This window comes from Ptychodera flava, chromosome 13, assembly GCF_041260155.1.
Source record: "Ptychodera flava strain L36383 chromosome 13, AS_Pfla_20210202, whole genome shotgun sequence".
NCBI classification, from domain to species: Eukaryota; Metazoa; Hemichordata; class Enteropneusta; family Ptychoderidae; genus Ptychodera; species Ptychodera flava.
The window spans coordinates 13359070-13375545 of NC_091940.1; the positions used below are offsets into that span (position 1 = coordinate 13359070).

Here is a 16476-nt window from a genome sequence, read left to right on the forward strand (position 1 = left end):
TCTACCTGGAGAAGTAGGGCAGTGTAAACACAAACAAATCTCAAGTATTTAAACTGAGTTTCCAAATGAGAAATGACAATATGTACTGACCCTTGTCGGCTCATCGCATCTTTGCATGTTGAACTTTGCCAACGTTTTATGGGCTGCATTAAATCATAGATATCTATGCAACGGATTGTTCAAAAAAGTCAGGAACGCCAAATTTCGAATTCCTGCCACTTTTTGTCTACCTACAACAAAATAAATGTAAGTATAGAGAAAAAATCAATGGCGATATTTCTTGGTACTAATTTACAGTCAACGACCTTAATGAGTTACATTATGGTCAGCCAGCATCTTATATATCTCCTTATACTGCCCTTACTTTAGCTGATGCATAGGAATACCTGCATTCGTTTTCAATCAATTGAGGTTTCAATCTTTTGTTCTGATATTCTATTGTTTGTGTGTTTTTCACTGCTGTTACTTCTAACACAATATTAAGATTCCAGCGTGGCAGTTACAAGTCATTATAAGAATATCGAAGTAAAAACGCCACAACCGTGCTGAGTCTCATTTAGATTTATCTGTTACATAGACAACGTGTTGTCATTCTGTACTGTATACCTGCCTGTAAACCTATTTATACACAGCATCTATAAAATTTATCAGTACCGTTCTATCTAAGAGTTTACGCTGGCAAATGCACAACTTTTTTTCAACATATTTATACAGGTGGAAAGAATGTAATTGATGCATACAGCTCGCTAGCACTAGCCATTGTCAAATGACACGGTCATTTTACTGAGGTTTAGAATGCAAGAAAAACACCGACCTTGGAGCGATTTGGGTGTTTCAAAATACAGCCTCGATACGCGGTGACCCTAAAACTTTCTCATTCAAGGCATCAGATCTGGTATTTTCGTCCCTTCATCCGTTTCCAACCCCAATGTCGAAAGAATTGACCACAGGACTGGCCTACCACAGTAAATCAACATCTCTTTCGTACTGGAAATGTCACTTTCGACTGTGAAAAAATTCGCAATTTAGCACTGATGTGATGGTAACAAGTGTTTTCTGTTAGCAGAAAAGCACGCAATGAGTGTCATGTGATAGGTCAATGTACCATGTCAAAGATTTTTGTCGAAGATATTTCTGGTCAAAAAGTGCATGATCACTTCAAGACCTGTTCAACGTACTTCACTGGGTGTGTCAAACAAAATCCTTATTGTAGTATTGCCAAGCAAACTCGTGGCTTACACACCTAAACACGATAAAACAGTCACAAGAAAAGGTTGAAAACTGCACAAGTACGCGGTAAAAATTGATCGTCGCGGCCAGCGGTGAATAAAAATACATGTACTTCAAAGGAAAGGTTGAACACAAAACCGTGGACGTTTTGGGCACATCCATTCGCCAGCTACTAAAAAAAGGAGAATATGACCTAAATATACCTAGGTACATTGCAGGGTGAAAGGGATATAAGGACCAATCAAAATGCGGGAAACATTATCTGTCACATCAAAGACTAACCCTCATGCCGGACGTCGTACCCTCATGAGGGGGCGTACAGAAATGTATGTCTACCGGGTAGATTATTTGATTTGTATTGACGGTACGAAGGTGTTCTACAACGTAGGCAACCGTTTTTGTACTGTACCATGTATTCCTTTATCGCATTCTCCTTGATTTTCAATTGCTGATGAAGATGATGAAGGGCCGTGCCCGAAACAACCTTGGTTTTACCTATCACTTTCAAAGAGTTTTCTTCACCGATGGCTCGGCTGACACAATTATTTACTAAAGGCTGGCGAATCACTATATAGACTTTTTAGTTGCCTAAAATTTACATACTCTGCCAGTTGTGAGGACCTGCCCTCCTTTCATACTATTTAAAAGTTGGGACGGATTAGGAGGTATTTTTGCTGTCCAGTGTAAAACGAACAATAACTGTTCCGAGTCTTACATCAACGTGATCAGTAAAAACCACGTGTTGTAAAAGGTCCAGCGAGAATCTCAATCGTCCCTGGCCCTCTGACGGCGATACCAATTTCATGAAAGGTTCAGTTTTGCGATGAAAATGAGTTGAGTAAAACATTTCGGACTCTCAAACTCTACTTATGCTATTTTGTGTCCACCATGCACTTTAGGGGCTCATTTTGAATCTCACGGAGTAGGTAAAATATTCACCGGCTCATTTTTGTGAAAATCGAAAATTTAATTTTTCCCCAAACAGTTAACACGAGAATGGCGTCCATTTTTGATTAGAAATTATCAGCAAATTTAAGTTGATCTGTTTCAAAAATTTGAACCATGGCCCCGACTTTTATTCTTAAAAGGAAAGAGAATATACATTTAAAGTTTCGTTGAGGAAAGTTTGAGCAAAAGTTCAAGTCTCTCTATTTCGAAGCGCTACCTTAAAGCGGTTTCCTCTTTAAAGGTATCTCGATTTTTCAAACGTTTTCAAAAATGTCACCCAAAATTATGTACAGAAATGGCATGAGATAAACGTTGCCATTGTTCGTCTAGTCGAATGGAACACTCACCAGTTACCACGTCATTAACACTTGATCCCCTGTTTTTATGATCATAACCTCTGACCTTTTCCTGTACACTGAGGATTTACTGGCTTGCTGCAAGCAAGCTTTCAAGACAACCGCTTCCTGTCCCAGTAGCTATTTTGACACCTGCAACCTCGTGATTCGCACATATAATAGTGTTTTTAGTTGTTAGCTGGCATCTTTCCTCCACTGACTGTCACCGGGGGCCCCACAATTTCAGGGTCAGCCCGAGTAGAGACGTTTGACCCCTCGCCGACAGGCATCCACCTATTAAGGAATAGGTGCTGGCACAGAGTTACTGAGAGAGACAGAAAGAGCGAGAGAGACGCTGAACTTTTGCGCTGTGTGAAATAACAGAACTTCGGCGGAGGAAGAGCGTGTCGTCTGATCAGAGATACAAAACAGCAGAATGTCTGACCCGATTCTTTACTATTCGGAGAAATCCCTACACTGTCACAGGGTAAGTCGGTAGACATTTTTTACTTGTTTTAAACGCCGTCAGGGGCTCTTTACAACTGCTAGGTCCTACGAGGTGCCGTCGGGCCACGCCCACCCTTTATGCCTTTCGCCGTACGCACACACGACTGTATTCATCTGAGCACTATCTGGAAAACATATACGCTAACACATGGTCTCTCTATGCAGCTTTTTAGAAAGTTAATTTAAATGCAGCCGTAACAACAATAGACTTTAAGTCCTTCGTCTCTACATTCAAAGTTCCAAGCAGAATGCTTACATGTAAGCTGAAAGGGAAGTGATCAAACGTTGACGGGTTCTGCGTTCAGCACTTGTGCCGTTGGGTCTGTTGTGCCGCCGAGTTCGTGATAACCGTAGACGCTCGAGCTCCCCCAATCTCTTGGCGATGCATTTCATTCCGCCTATTAGTCCACGGTGCAAGGGAGTTTATAGTACACGCAGAAATTCTAGAATCGGTCAATAAGATTGCCCGCATGAAGTATATGTATACAAGTCTTCGTGGAGAGACCCAGCAACCCGATATGGCCTCGTTTGCCCACAGACATCGGCACGTTAAGCCTTCTGAAGGAACCGATCGTTGGCCAAAAACAATCGTTGCGCAGTCTAAAACTGGGGTGCAGCGAGTCCTCCTTGGGTCAGTGACTTTTAACGAGTATTAAGCAGCAGGGGCATTATGTATAAAATATTCATCAGTGCGTCGATTGTTCTCTATTTTTGTGTTTTTTTTCCTGATGTTTTACCTTTTGAGTCGACGAGCATTTGTCATTTAAATGGTTCGTCTATTCTCTGACTTTCGGGGACGTGCCTGATCATTTGTTTAAGCTAACGTAATTTCCTGTCCATTTTTTTATACACAACACGTCCCCGACAAGTACAATTTATGTGTGTGGAAACAATACAAGACTAGACACGCTGTTTCGCTGTCACCGATTTCATTTGCTGGTTACCCGAGTTGTCGATGGTAACCGAAAGACGATATTGGCATTTGAGAACGATTTTTCAAAACCCGCAAATTGCATTGAAGAGGAAACACTTTGTTTAATTTCGAAATAGTGACATGATCCAAGTGCTTCAGCCTCTTCTACTTGTTTGACAAATGAACACCTATACGTATGCAATCCCAGGGTTCACTGGTGTCGATTTGAATTTTTTTTCAACGCGAGTATGATATTTTGGGATCATTGTAATAGCTACAATTTTGTGAGAATATCTGCTATTTATAGTTTTTTTTAATAACAACCGAACTCCACCCCATCAGATGATGATGGGACATCTTCCATCTCTAAAAGTAATTTAGTACGTAGAGTGTAACGAATGGGAAATTTGCATTCGCGCGTTGGGTGAAGCCGGACAATATACTGTCACTACGATAAATTCCGTTCATCTATGTGAACGGCCACTTCAAATACATATTGTAATCGTTTACAGGCAAAACTGGTCAAACGATGAAAGCATACCATGTCACAATATAACTTGTGCTATCCTGGTAATATATTTAAATTCTATACTCGATCAATATTTGTAAAAGTACACCATTGAAAGCAATCGCCTAGGCTGCACCTCAAATGACAAATATATGATATATTTGCGTGTACTGCGGAGCAAACGATCTAAAATGAAACATTTTGTTGTTAAATGTTAGAATAGGTGCTTCGTACACCATGAACCAACATTTTTATCAAGGTAGCATATTTTCGCACTTTGTCATAGGGATTCACTTGTTATGTCTAAAATAGTTACTGCAGAATGCTAACTGATTGATACAGAACCCTTGGCTCAGGTAACGATAGGTAATCGAATCCCTTAAATATGTTTTCTCGACCTCAGCCGCACGTGATGGAGGGAAATTGTCGGCTTCAGTGAACTGAACTTAGTCCAACCGACCAACTTCTAATATACTGACAATTTTCCTTGCTTAGCAAATTATATGGAACCATCTCAGATCTCTTCCAAACTGAGAAACCCGTTGAAATTCGTTAAGTTTATACCGTTCGCGCACACACCTTGTTGATGTAACCCAACACCCACCATTATATTTTATCGCAATTCTAAAATAATTGTACTCCGTTCGCTACGTGTACGGAGCCGTCATCGTATCGCGCGGAGTAAACTCTTTCAACAAACTATAATTAGAAGCGATTATGTTTGTTGTATCCCATACAGCACATTCGATAAACAGACGATAAACAGTGGGTTTTATTTAGATTCTTATCTTTTGGGGTTTTTTTTCCACGGCAGAGACCAAATAAAACTCAAAAAATCATTCCCAATGGTGTCAGACATTTCCATGCTTGAATTTCGTGGTCATCGTGCAAGGAAATATGACTCTCAGTGTGTATTGTCACTTGACTCGGTCACAAGGGCACTGTTTTGGTGTTTGTTGGTCAAGTTAAGCGTATCTTAAAACCGTCACATCACAGACGGCGAATACCTATCATGCTGTTGGACATACCTTAAATATGATACACCTGTTGCTTTAACGTTGTACGTAACAAATGTACACTTTACAGGTCTATGTTGAAAAATTTTTACGTAATCTCATCAGAATTATGTCTTTTCAACCAGAAAAAATACATTGAAGTGATAAACAAGATGACACTTTTTTTAAAGGATATCTAGGGAGAGAGTACGCTCCGAGTAAAATTTAAATCAAAATGTTGACTACCCGAAAAAACCTTTCTCTACTTGACAACTGTCAATGGTTTATCCGTTTAATGCCATTTCATAAAGTCACCAGATTCGAAAAATATGCAAATTTGGTCTAAAGAAAGTTTGGGGCAGGAGAGTGATTAACCCTGACCACACCAAACGTGCACTGAAGACCAACCCATACTAATCAGGTGTACACTGAGGACAACCCTGCAGGCTTTTTTGTCTGGTACCCGTATTTTGCTAAAATGCTGACCTTTTGCAGAGTTCGAGGCAGCGGCGGCCTGTATCCAAGTCTGAGGGAAGGGAAATTTGAATAAACGTTCGAATAACAACAGCCTTCAATCGTCCTGCTCCACAACAATGCCATAGCTTTTTCGTGTCAATTATGTTTTAAAAATTGTCAATATTTAGACACTTCCTCTTTAGAGCTCCGATTTGTATCTTCCAATATCTACCTATTTTGTAAAAGTATACAATACGAAAACAAGCAAAAAATTGTATGAAAAAAAATTTAATTAAATTAGTTTATATTTGGTGAGATGCTGTACCTCTCCTGTCAAATCTTCTCTTTTGGAAACCGTTTTGCTGTTGCGGAAACTTTGGTTGGTCGAAACTCTGAGTTGAAAGATCCCCCTGCGGGTCACAGTTATTTTTGAATTCAAACACTTCAGCTTTAAGCGTTGACGCCCATTTTTTGAAATACCGACACGTCGAACCAACAGACTTTGAAATTCAACGGGTTTTCAAATCTTAACAAATTCATTTCTTCACGTGTCGGGTCAAGTTCTCGGCCCACCACAGCGTCAGATTTAATTGAAAACAGTTTCATCGACTCAACATGACGATGTGAGAAAAGTTAGAGAGTTTGCTGTAATTTATTAAAATTAGAAAATTAGTGCGGAGGAGACATACGTTTCTTAAATAGGTTGTTTCCCTCCAATCATTTGGAACGAAACACTGTGTTACATAGATCATAGTTAAAACACATGACAATATGTAAGTCATTTTCAAAACATACAAGACACGTACGCGCGTGTATATGCATTGATATCCTGAATATTAATTGTGTGAAAGATCACGCGCAACTTTCCGTTTCGATCAATGCTCGGATTACAAATTGACTATACTGTTTTTGTGTGAGTTTTGAATGACTGTTAGGCGTTACGAAATTTTACGCAACTGAGTAAATGATCTGAATTCAATTGTAAAAAAAACATACTATAATCTGTAGTGCAATACTAAATATTCTCTTGGAAGTGCACGATGTCCACGTGAGTCGGACTGTTAAGTGGGGGATAGTTCCTGTTTCTTTGCATGGGGAAAAGCTATCGACTCTGGTAAATTGGTAATGGTGCTGTAGATGACAATGACGATGACGACAGTGATGATGAAGATGATGATGATGATGATGATGATGATAATGATGAGATGATGATGATGATGATGATGATGATGATGATGATGATGATGATGATGACGACAACGACCACGATGACTATGCTTATGATCAAGACGACAACTACGATTGTTGACAAAGATTACTACGAGGTAGACACACGGGGCAGATGAGTATAGCTAGCCACTTTTACTGGACACTTTAATGTCCTAAATTCAAGATGGAACAAAGCATCTTTATGTGTACATACGGCACCTCATTTTCACAATGCTTCCATTGTACCGGCACTGACCTTCGTATAGGCGTTCGCAGAGTACAGCGACACCTGGCAATATACTTGCTGGCAGGTAGCGGGGTAGGTATCACTGAACAAACGTTGTGTTTTTATTCTAATGAGAATCAAAGTGATCTCAGTTCCACACTCTACGCCATAAAGGCATAGAAACGTGATAAATACTTGTCTAAAGCTTACAATTTGATTTTCGCCCATTTTCAATAATTTACCTGTACAATGCAATTTCTGATATTTATTCGTGGCAAAATATTATCACTAGTAAAACTTCGCATTTTGGTATCTAATAACCACACAGTCAGATTATTATTGATAGCAAGGAGTAACAGCTAAAAAAAACCAACAGCCCTCGGGACAAGTACAATGCAATCGTTAATTGTCAAGGTCAGTATATTGTGATCTAGTCCTCTTTACTATATTCACGCCCCAAGAGAGAACGTCGATATCAAAGCGGCCAAAACGCGACCCAAATTTTTAAAATACTTAAGTTTGCAGGGAAACAGACGGCTCTTTGTTTTCTACATGCGGGCTGAGGTCAGCCAGGTCGCGTTGCATACTTCGCAAGTAGCGAACTGGTGTTCATTCCCTCGCCATAATGTAGTAAGGCATCCAATTGTCCATTGTTGTATTCGCAACTGCTGCAGGGATCGCTCCACTTTCTCCCGTGTTCAGTGAAGAGGGAGGCTGAAGAACTGCGGTAAAACGTATTAAATTTCGAAAAAAAATCACGAAGTTCACTCATCAAGGCGCTCTCTTTCTCTTATTTTCTCATGTTCATCATTTTATGCATTTCTGCCGCTTTGAACTCACTGGAGATGCGACTGTCAACGTCGGTAGTCAATCTATTCTTCATGTGAAACTAAAGATATAATAACCAAAGAACCGCATTTTTGGGTGAAATGACTCGAGGACAGCTATTCAGATTCTTAAACTTTTACGATACGTGTTGGTCCACTACTTTATGGAGCTCATTTTGAAGCTTATGGAGTAATTTAAGTTTTCACTGACTATTTGGTGAAAATCGAAAAAATTATTTTACTGTATTGAGTAATCATAGGGTTGGCAGTTATTTTGAATTTCAAACAAAGGTGAATATTTTGTAATTTGTCTTTGGTTCGAACGTTGTTTTGATTTAGGCCGCACCAAAGCTGATTACAGATTTTTTCAAGATAATATCCGTATCAGTGGCTCTTTCACGATAATGCTTCAATAGATATGCGAAACTTCACGAAGTCATTGTTCGCGGCTGAATCAGTCTTTGAATAACCAACTTTTTGACATGGAAGATAAACCTGTGCAGAAGATGATGCTGACAGATTTATGTCCGGTCAAGTTGAAGGGCTGGAAAATTTCTTGTCACGGCCGGTCAGACAGGAAATGTGTGACAGGGCTGTGATAAAAGTAATTAAAGTGACCATGATTTCCAGGGGATTGTGGCCTTGACACTGTATTGAAAAGCCTCCTGCAATATAAACTAATCAAAAATAATCTAAAAGTTGCGGGTTGATTTATTCATCAGTCAAAATGAGTTAAATTTAAGCGGTCAAACCTGGTTTCTCGGGAGTTCACCACGAAGTGTATAAATATGAATAACGCCTGTACAGTATCATATAAATACATTTTTTCTAGAAACTTGCCCAAGGATCAAGGTCGTGAGAACCATAGCATCCATTTCACTATCAGAAGTGGGAAAACATTTCATCGTCAAACCTCGCACGAGCCAAACATGTAAATGTTTTACAGGCTAACGTAACGTACACTTAAAAAAAACCCCCAAAATAGGGATGGGCGTTCCGCTGACGATAGACCCTGCAATGCACTCACACAATGGGCTCTATCAAAATCACGTGATTACAGAGCGCTAATCGCACCTTTCGGTGTTGTCTCTTCCGATACTCTATATCAAGTACTGCCGCCAATATGTTTTACTCGTGTTTGCAGAAGCGTCACTCGATCGCCAGAGAACTCACAAGAAAAGTGGGTCGGAGATCTTGTTTACGTTGCACACTAGAATGAGATGGAAAGGCCACTGCGATAATGTTTATACTTTGGCAGACACGTTAACGCAAACAAGTCCATTTAAGTGGAAATTGTACAGTATTGCGGTATATAATGGTTGGTTGCCATCGCTGAGGGCAGAATTGTGGCTGAAATTGCCCTGTTTACTTTTTACAATATTATTTTGGATTGTGAGACACAAGAAATTATAGTAATTTAAAATATTCGCGGGGATACTGACTGTCTATATCTTGGAATGTTATTGATGGGTCTAGGTGTATGACAGTAGACGATTGAGGTCGGGACAGGGTCAGGGATGAAATAGGTTACCAAATTTAGCGCAGACTGCAGGGGATACACGCACCATGAATAAACAAGATACCGTACATTGAAATTCTGCAGGTACGTGTCGCCCTGTATGAGAAAGGTATCCGATACAAGCAGCGATGCATGGACGTTGCGGCCCTAGAGAACCTGTCAGACTGGTTCGTGAAGATCAACCCTGACACCAAAGTACCTACACTGCGTCACGGCGACAAGATACTGACCGACCCTGATGACATCATTCGCTACCTTGACGATGCGTTCGTCGGAAGTAAGCCGCTTTCCATGAATAGTTTTCATATTAATTTTTAGGTCTGTCCGCGCAATCGCAATAGATGTATAAAAAGACTGATGAAGTTTCACTTCACTCGCATAAAAGAACATACAATGAAGTGAATAGGAATATTCTCCCACCATGATGGAAACCTTGGAATGACTAGTATTATGCTTTCCATATATTACTTATTTTGTCTCATCCATTCCTGATAATGTACGGTGAAAAGAATTGTGTCGAGACATGACAAGACAGAAACTATGATGCAGTGTACAGCAGACTCTAATCAGTGATGGCGCCGCCTCCATTTTTGCTCGTTCCTTGCTGGTGTCCCTCTTCATTGAGGAAAAACGGGAAACGAGAGCCACAAAAATTTCAGCAATAATGTGCCTTTCCTGGCCCATAATGGACATAGCAAACTTTGCACCACATAATGTCCGAGGCAAAGCCTAGTACATCATGTTGTGCAAAGTTTGCCTGAGTCCATTATGAGCCGGAAGAATGTACATTATTTTCATTATTTCATAGTTTTAACAAGTCTAGTGAATTTTGTTGATGTAGAAAACATCTTGGCAACAATACTGTATAATCAGATACCTAATAAGTAATAATGTGTGTGATGACGTCACAAAATTCACTGGTATTGGCAAAACTAATAAAATAGCAATAATAGAGCAGACATATCGAAACGCCGTCATCGCTACATCTGCTGGTCCATCATGACCAATTTGGCTAGCGTCCAAGACAATGAGATCCCGTGAGTACAGAGCTTAGAACAACATCGTAATTATATACATTTATCGCAATTTATGAAGAGCGCTAAATCTAAAAGAGTACGCCTGATATGTTCATTTACAACGCCAATACTAAAAATTCATAATGCAGAATGTTGTTTTAGTTGCTAGGTGACCGGCAACATATGTCGGGTGTGAGCCCAACAGGTTGAACTGTTTGATGAAACCTTCATCACAAAGATGTTTTAAGTATTCGACAGTGTTGGTTTCAATTCATTGCCAGTGCGTGATTCTGCCTGCGTTTTCGATATAAGGCATTCCCCTCTTGCCATAGACTGGTCCCCTTCGGAGTCAATGACTCGTTTTGTTTACACTCACTCGCAGAATCACGACTGTTCCCCGACGCCTCCACCGAGGAAGGCAAAATGTGCGAATATTTCATCCGGATCGCCGAGAAGATAGACATTAACACGTTGGCCTTGGCCATACCTGAACTCCCCGGATTTGACGAGTACAAGTTGAAGAACAGCTATCCAACATCGTATTATCGTGATCTGATGAAAGGTAACGAAACTGTAAGAGATCATTTGCTGAAATGCGCGAGACTTAGCGAGAGCTTGCGTGACCACGTTGGAAGCTCAATCAGCGCTAACTTTTAATGTATACTTCAGTATTTACGTTCTATTATCTTCAGCTCCCAAAATTCAAGTCGAAATAGTTGATATTCAACTTGTCAACGCAACTCTTATCTGCAACGTCATGATTTTATTGAAGACGGTGTTGCATTTGTAAAACAAATAAGAGTATTTACACATACCTAAGGGGAAGAAGAAAGAATGTACACCCGTTTTATAGAACCGAAAAGTATGAAATTATCATCATAAGTCAAAGCCATTTTCCCTTTCTTAAGGCATATTAAGCTCAAAACACAGGACTGTATTATATATGTACATAATGGCTCATCATGGGAATAGTTACAGGGTATCACAAAAGTTCAAGTAACTTAAAATATATTTATTACAGAGTGTAACAAATATCTTTCGTGTAGTCAGATGGTTGGCAACGGGCTGATATCTTGTTAATCAAAGTCTCGCGAGATTTTGTACTGAGTGAGAAAATGATCTTTTCTCTAACTTGTGCGCGACTAAGTAATAGTCCTTGCAGCACTTCCGCGTGCGTTGTAACCGCACAGAGTCATGGGAGAAACTCTTTTTCAATGAATCCTACAGGATTCCAAGACAAGGCGCCAGAGCTCTGCGAAAAGATGGCGGAGAGGTACCCTGAGCTGAAGACCACATACGACGACATCAGAGAGAAGGCCGAGAAAATTCGCCTGTCGCCGGACGACGAAACCCTCGGCGTCGCTCTCCCGCTCAGCACCGATGTGATGACAAAATTGGAAATGGAACTGAAGAGGAACAAAGATGCCAAAGGTTTGCTTAAAAAATAAAGTTTGACCTTCAAATAAGAAGAAAGCATACTTGCAGTAAAGAAAGAGACTATAAGAAAATAGATGTGAAAGTAATGATGTAGGTACGCTTAGATAACTTAGGAAATGTATCAGTCATGAAAATGCTCTGCATGATAGATACATGTATAGTTTTCGTTTCAAGGAAGTTCGCACCTGAAAAAATTGAGAGACATAAATTCTAGCTCAAACTTTCCTCAGGAAAACTTTGAATTATTCCCTTTCGAAATCAAGAATATATGTAAGGGGTCGCCAAGCTAATACACGAGGAACAAAATACCTGATATTTACCGACACTTGAAATTAAAAATGACTGACATCGCTGTGTTAACTCTATGGTAAATAATCAGTACAATTTTTCGATTTCCACCGTATAAGCCGGTGAAAATTTACACCGTGAGCTTCAAAATAAGCACCTACAAGTGGTAGACAAAAATATATTGTAATGTTTGGGAGTCCGATTATCCCTCCCTGAGGCGCATCCTACATAAGGAAAGAAGTATTTTATGGTGTTTATTTTTCTTCGTTTTGCGTGAAAATCTACCCGCCCCCGGACGGCAAACAAAGAAGTTTATCAAAGGTACCTAAACGTTAACACCCCAGTAATAGTTGACTATAAAGTCTGTGGTTGTCTGCGTTTTTTTTTACTGTTGGTCGCTCACTGTGTTTGATAACACCTGAACTCATGGCATTTTATGTCTGTCCTTGGTTACAGGTAAAATGACGTGGCTCTGTGGTGAAACTTTCACGGCAGCTGACATCTACTTCTCGACCACGCTGCGGGCGCTGTACGACCTGGGACTCGACGATACGTTCTGGGGGAACGAGCAGCGACCTCTGGTGGCTGAATACTTCTTGAAAGGAAGAACCCAGTCTTCCTTCGTGCAAACGGCTCCGGCGCTTGACGACGGCGCCTACGTGATGAAGATGCGCGTAGTCCAGCCAGAGGTCAAAGGTCAAGGCCAGCCGTGTTGTGGAGAATACCCATGTACGATAATTTAGCTCCCAAAAATGACTTTATACCCTCTTCATCGTCATACAAACTATCCATCTAATTTCATGCATATCTACTCTGTATGAACGCTTTCATTATTTCCTCGTGGAGGCTTTGCAACAAAACAAACGCATGACGGAGAAACTCGACTGCCTTCGATATCAGTTCCCTCTAAACCCTAAACGAAAGCTTGAAAACCTGCAAAATGCGACCAAGAAATAATTATTCGACCTTGTGCCTTCACAGCACGCATAATAACACATGTTCAAGGGCAACCTTTCAGAAAAGGAAAACAGAAGATATTGTATGTAATTACTCATGCTATATATTCTAGGTCATCATTCATTACGTAATACCCACGCATGTTCTCTTCAACCCCCAAAATTAAGGAGTTTCTCTTGTCATGCAATTGTTTTTTTAATCCGCCACGTGACCCTGAAAATAAGTTGAACTTTTGTACAGAGAACATCTAGTGGAAAGGCTGATGAAAAAGATTATAGTACTTCTCAGATTTCTTTTATATGTGAAAGTGAACCATACTATAAACTACGAAACATTTACGCAAGTCAACGTTTGCAAAAGTTATATTAAAGGTATACTGTCACCTGTTCCAATTTTGCCAGAGTTACCATGGAGAGGGAAATCTAACCAATCACAGATTTTAAGCGGTTGGCCACTTTTTAAAAACAGCGCCCTCAATTGGGCATTTTGAATACCAAAGAATGCCCCTTTGACCATATATGGGCATATTTTAGATTACAGGTGACTGTATAGCTTTAAGTCTCAATCAGTAGGCGCAACATCCGACCCAGACTAATGCCTGGCCCGATACAATGGCGTTGAAACTGTATTTGTGTTTGAAATTTGTTAATGTAAAGTCATTGCTTCGCATACAAACGACACAAGTAGAAGTTATGACGCAAATGGAATATCTTCATTTCAAGGAATAGATCATAAAGTTTCTGTGATCGAAAAATCATCTGAAATCCAATGAAATAAGATTAAATACGGGGGTTTGATATCTCCTTAAGTAACTTAGAATGCATAGATTGTTATCACAAGTAGAAAACAATATATTGAGGCTACCCCATGTATGGCTCGGGGTAGGGGGGTGTAGCAGTTGCTGTTATGTAAATCAGAGTGGACATTCCCAAACTTGTCAGAAATTCAATGCGTGAACATATTAGCTTTGTTTCTAAAGGTAGTACGTGCCTCGAAATTGAAAGACTTAAACTTTTGCTCAAACTTTCCTCAATGAAACTTTCAACCATTCTCTTACCAAATCAATAATAAAAATTGGGGGTCACCGTGCAAAGGTTGGAACTAGCGAAACAAATTACCCAACATTTTGCGATATTTGAAATTCAAAATGGCCGCCATCCCCATGTTAACTCGATGAAGAAAATAAAATTTCGGATTTTCGTGAAAGTAAGACAGTGATAATTTCCTTTCTCCAAGAGCTTTAAAATGAGCCGCCCCCCAAAAGTTGTAGATTAGAAAAGCACTGTAGAAATTTGAGAGTCCAAATGTCTGTCCCCGAGGCGCGTTCTACCTTAAGTGTGAAACTGCGCATGCTTTATTCCATCATGTACGTATCGTGAAAAAATCTCTGAGCAAGCAAGATACATGTACATTCATGTTCCCCTACTTCTGTGCCAACTGTTTCTTTTGAATAATATTAAGATATTTTTACTAATTTTGCTAGTTTTGTTGACGTATTAAATGCTGCAATATTTCTATAGTTTAGGTTAATTTTTTATTGTTCAGAGGTGTTGGATATTTACATTGTCGTGACTAGAATTTAACGAAGTCATAGTGATGCTATATTTTGTTTGTAGAGTCGATAACGAGGCTAAACCGTATTTGGTTGCATAATAACTTTAATTATAACATCTACAACAATTTCGGGTTAACTTTTTTTGCAAGTTTACCGTGCGGCAGTGCCCGTATTAATACGGTAACTCACTGTGAACCGCATTTTTTTTCCCGGAGTCGGAGTTCACGTGAAAGACGTTCGGTATTTAAGAGTAGTCGGCAAGTTATATTTTAGTTTGAAGATCAGAAATTTTTCTATGAAATTTGAAGGTATACCATACCCACCAAATACAGATAAGCATTACTAAGAAAGGGAATTATAAAGGGACAGTAGCTGTAACGTTTTGTATATATTTTCATTATTTGTTGTTCTTTAAAAGAAGTACATGCACTCGTTTTCTTCTTCTGTTCTTCTGTTTCTCCGAAAGGTTTGTTGTTCAAATACCAAGTATTTGCCTTTCAAATACGGCGCATTGTATACGATATCCAATTTCATTGTTAACAGTATGAATTCTAGCCCGGACCAGAGTTCAGCTGTCGACAACAACATTGGATTTTTCACACTTTGATACAGGCTGTATTGATAATATGAATGCCGGGCATCTTTCTGACATTATTAGTGGCATTGGAATAAAAACTTTATCTATCAAATAGAGAGAAATGCTGGAATATGCATCCAAAGTCACAGCTAGAGAACTTTTATTAACATCAATTGTACTGTTACTGAAGATCGTTAATTTCTCTTTTTAAAAGAGTGGACACAGAAAACATGAAATTTCTATTTCGACCTGAAAACAATTACAATTAATTATTCAATATGTAAATAAGGTTATTACATATGAATGGATTATGAGGGGATTATGTACAAATTTAACACGTATTGGAAATAGCAAGTTTCTAAAGTTGCAAATAGGGGATGTTAGAAATCGCCACATTACTGAAATGATATTTTCGATAGTTTAGTTGTTGTAGAATTTCGTTATGATTTTGATGCCTGAAGGCGATGCTAAGTAAGACACATAACCTATTGTTTGCCTAACCTGTAAAATTGTGTAGCAACAAGTCGGTAATAGCATAATAGCGAAATGATTTTGTTGAAACTTAGTGAAGCGCCACCTAAGTTTGTAAGACATTAATAAAGTAAAAATACAATAGCAACGATCGATTGATGTCCTTCAAAGCTACGACTTGGCGATTGTTTTAGAATCAACCTTATGTTTATGTGCATATGTATATATGTATGTGTATGTATGTATGTATGTATGTATGTATGTATGTATGTATGTATGTATGTATGTATGTATGTATGTATGTATGTATGTATGTATGTATGTATGTATGTATGTATGTATGTATGTATGTATGTATGTATGTATGTATGTATGTATGTATGTATGTATGTATGTATGTATGTATGTATGTATGTATGTATGTATGTATGTATGTATGTATGTATGTATGTATGTATGTATGTATGTGTGTATGTGTGTATGTGTGTGTATGTATGTATGT

General features: G+C 39.1%; 1 protein-coding gene across 1 annotated transcript; it reads left to right on the top strand.

Moving 5' to 3' along the window:
* Positions 1 to 2590: 2590 nt before the first annotated feature.
* LOC139147493 (ganglioside-induced differentiation-associated protein 1-like) lies at positions 2591 to 16144 on the top strand. Its single transcript, XM_070718605.1, has 5 exons — positions 2591 to 3000; positions 9758 to 9950; positions 11072 to 11251; positions 11917 to 12120; positions 12871 to 16144. The coding sequence occupies exons 1-5, from the start codon at positions 2950 to 2952 to the stop codon at positions 13155 to 13157; spliced, it is 915 nt and encodes a 304-aa protein (XP_070574706.1). The 5' UTR covers positions 2591 to 2949; the 3' UTR covers positions 13158 to 16144.
* The last annotated feature ends 332 nt before the right edge of the window (positions 16145 to 16476 follow it).

What these genes read in the sequence shown, in the direction of transcription:
- LOC139147493 (XM_070718605.1), top strand. Translation starts at nt 2,950, where the DNA reads ATGTCTGACCCGATTCTTTACTATTCGGAGAAATCCCTACACTGTCAC. An exon ending in AATCCCTACACTGTCACAGG is followed by an intron (nt 3,001 to 9,757) that starts GTAAGTCGGTAG and finishes GAAATTCTGCAG; the next exon opens with GTACGTGTCGCCCTGTATGA. An exon ending in GAGGAACAAAGATGCCAAAG is followed by an intron (nt 12,121 to 12,870) that starts GTTTGCTTAAAA and finishes CCTTGGTTACAG; the next exon opens with GTAAAATGACGTGGCTCTGT.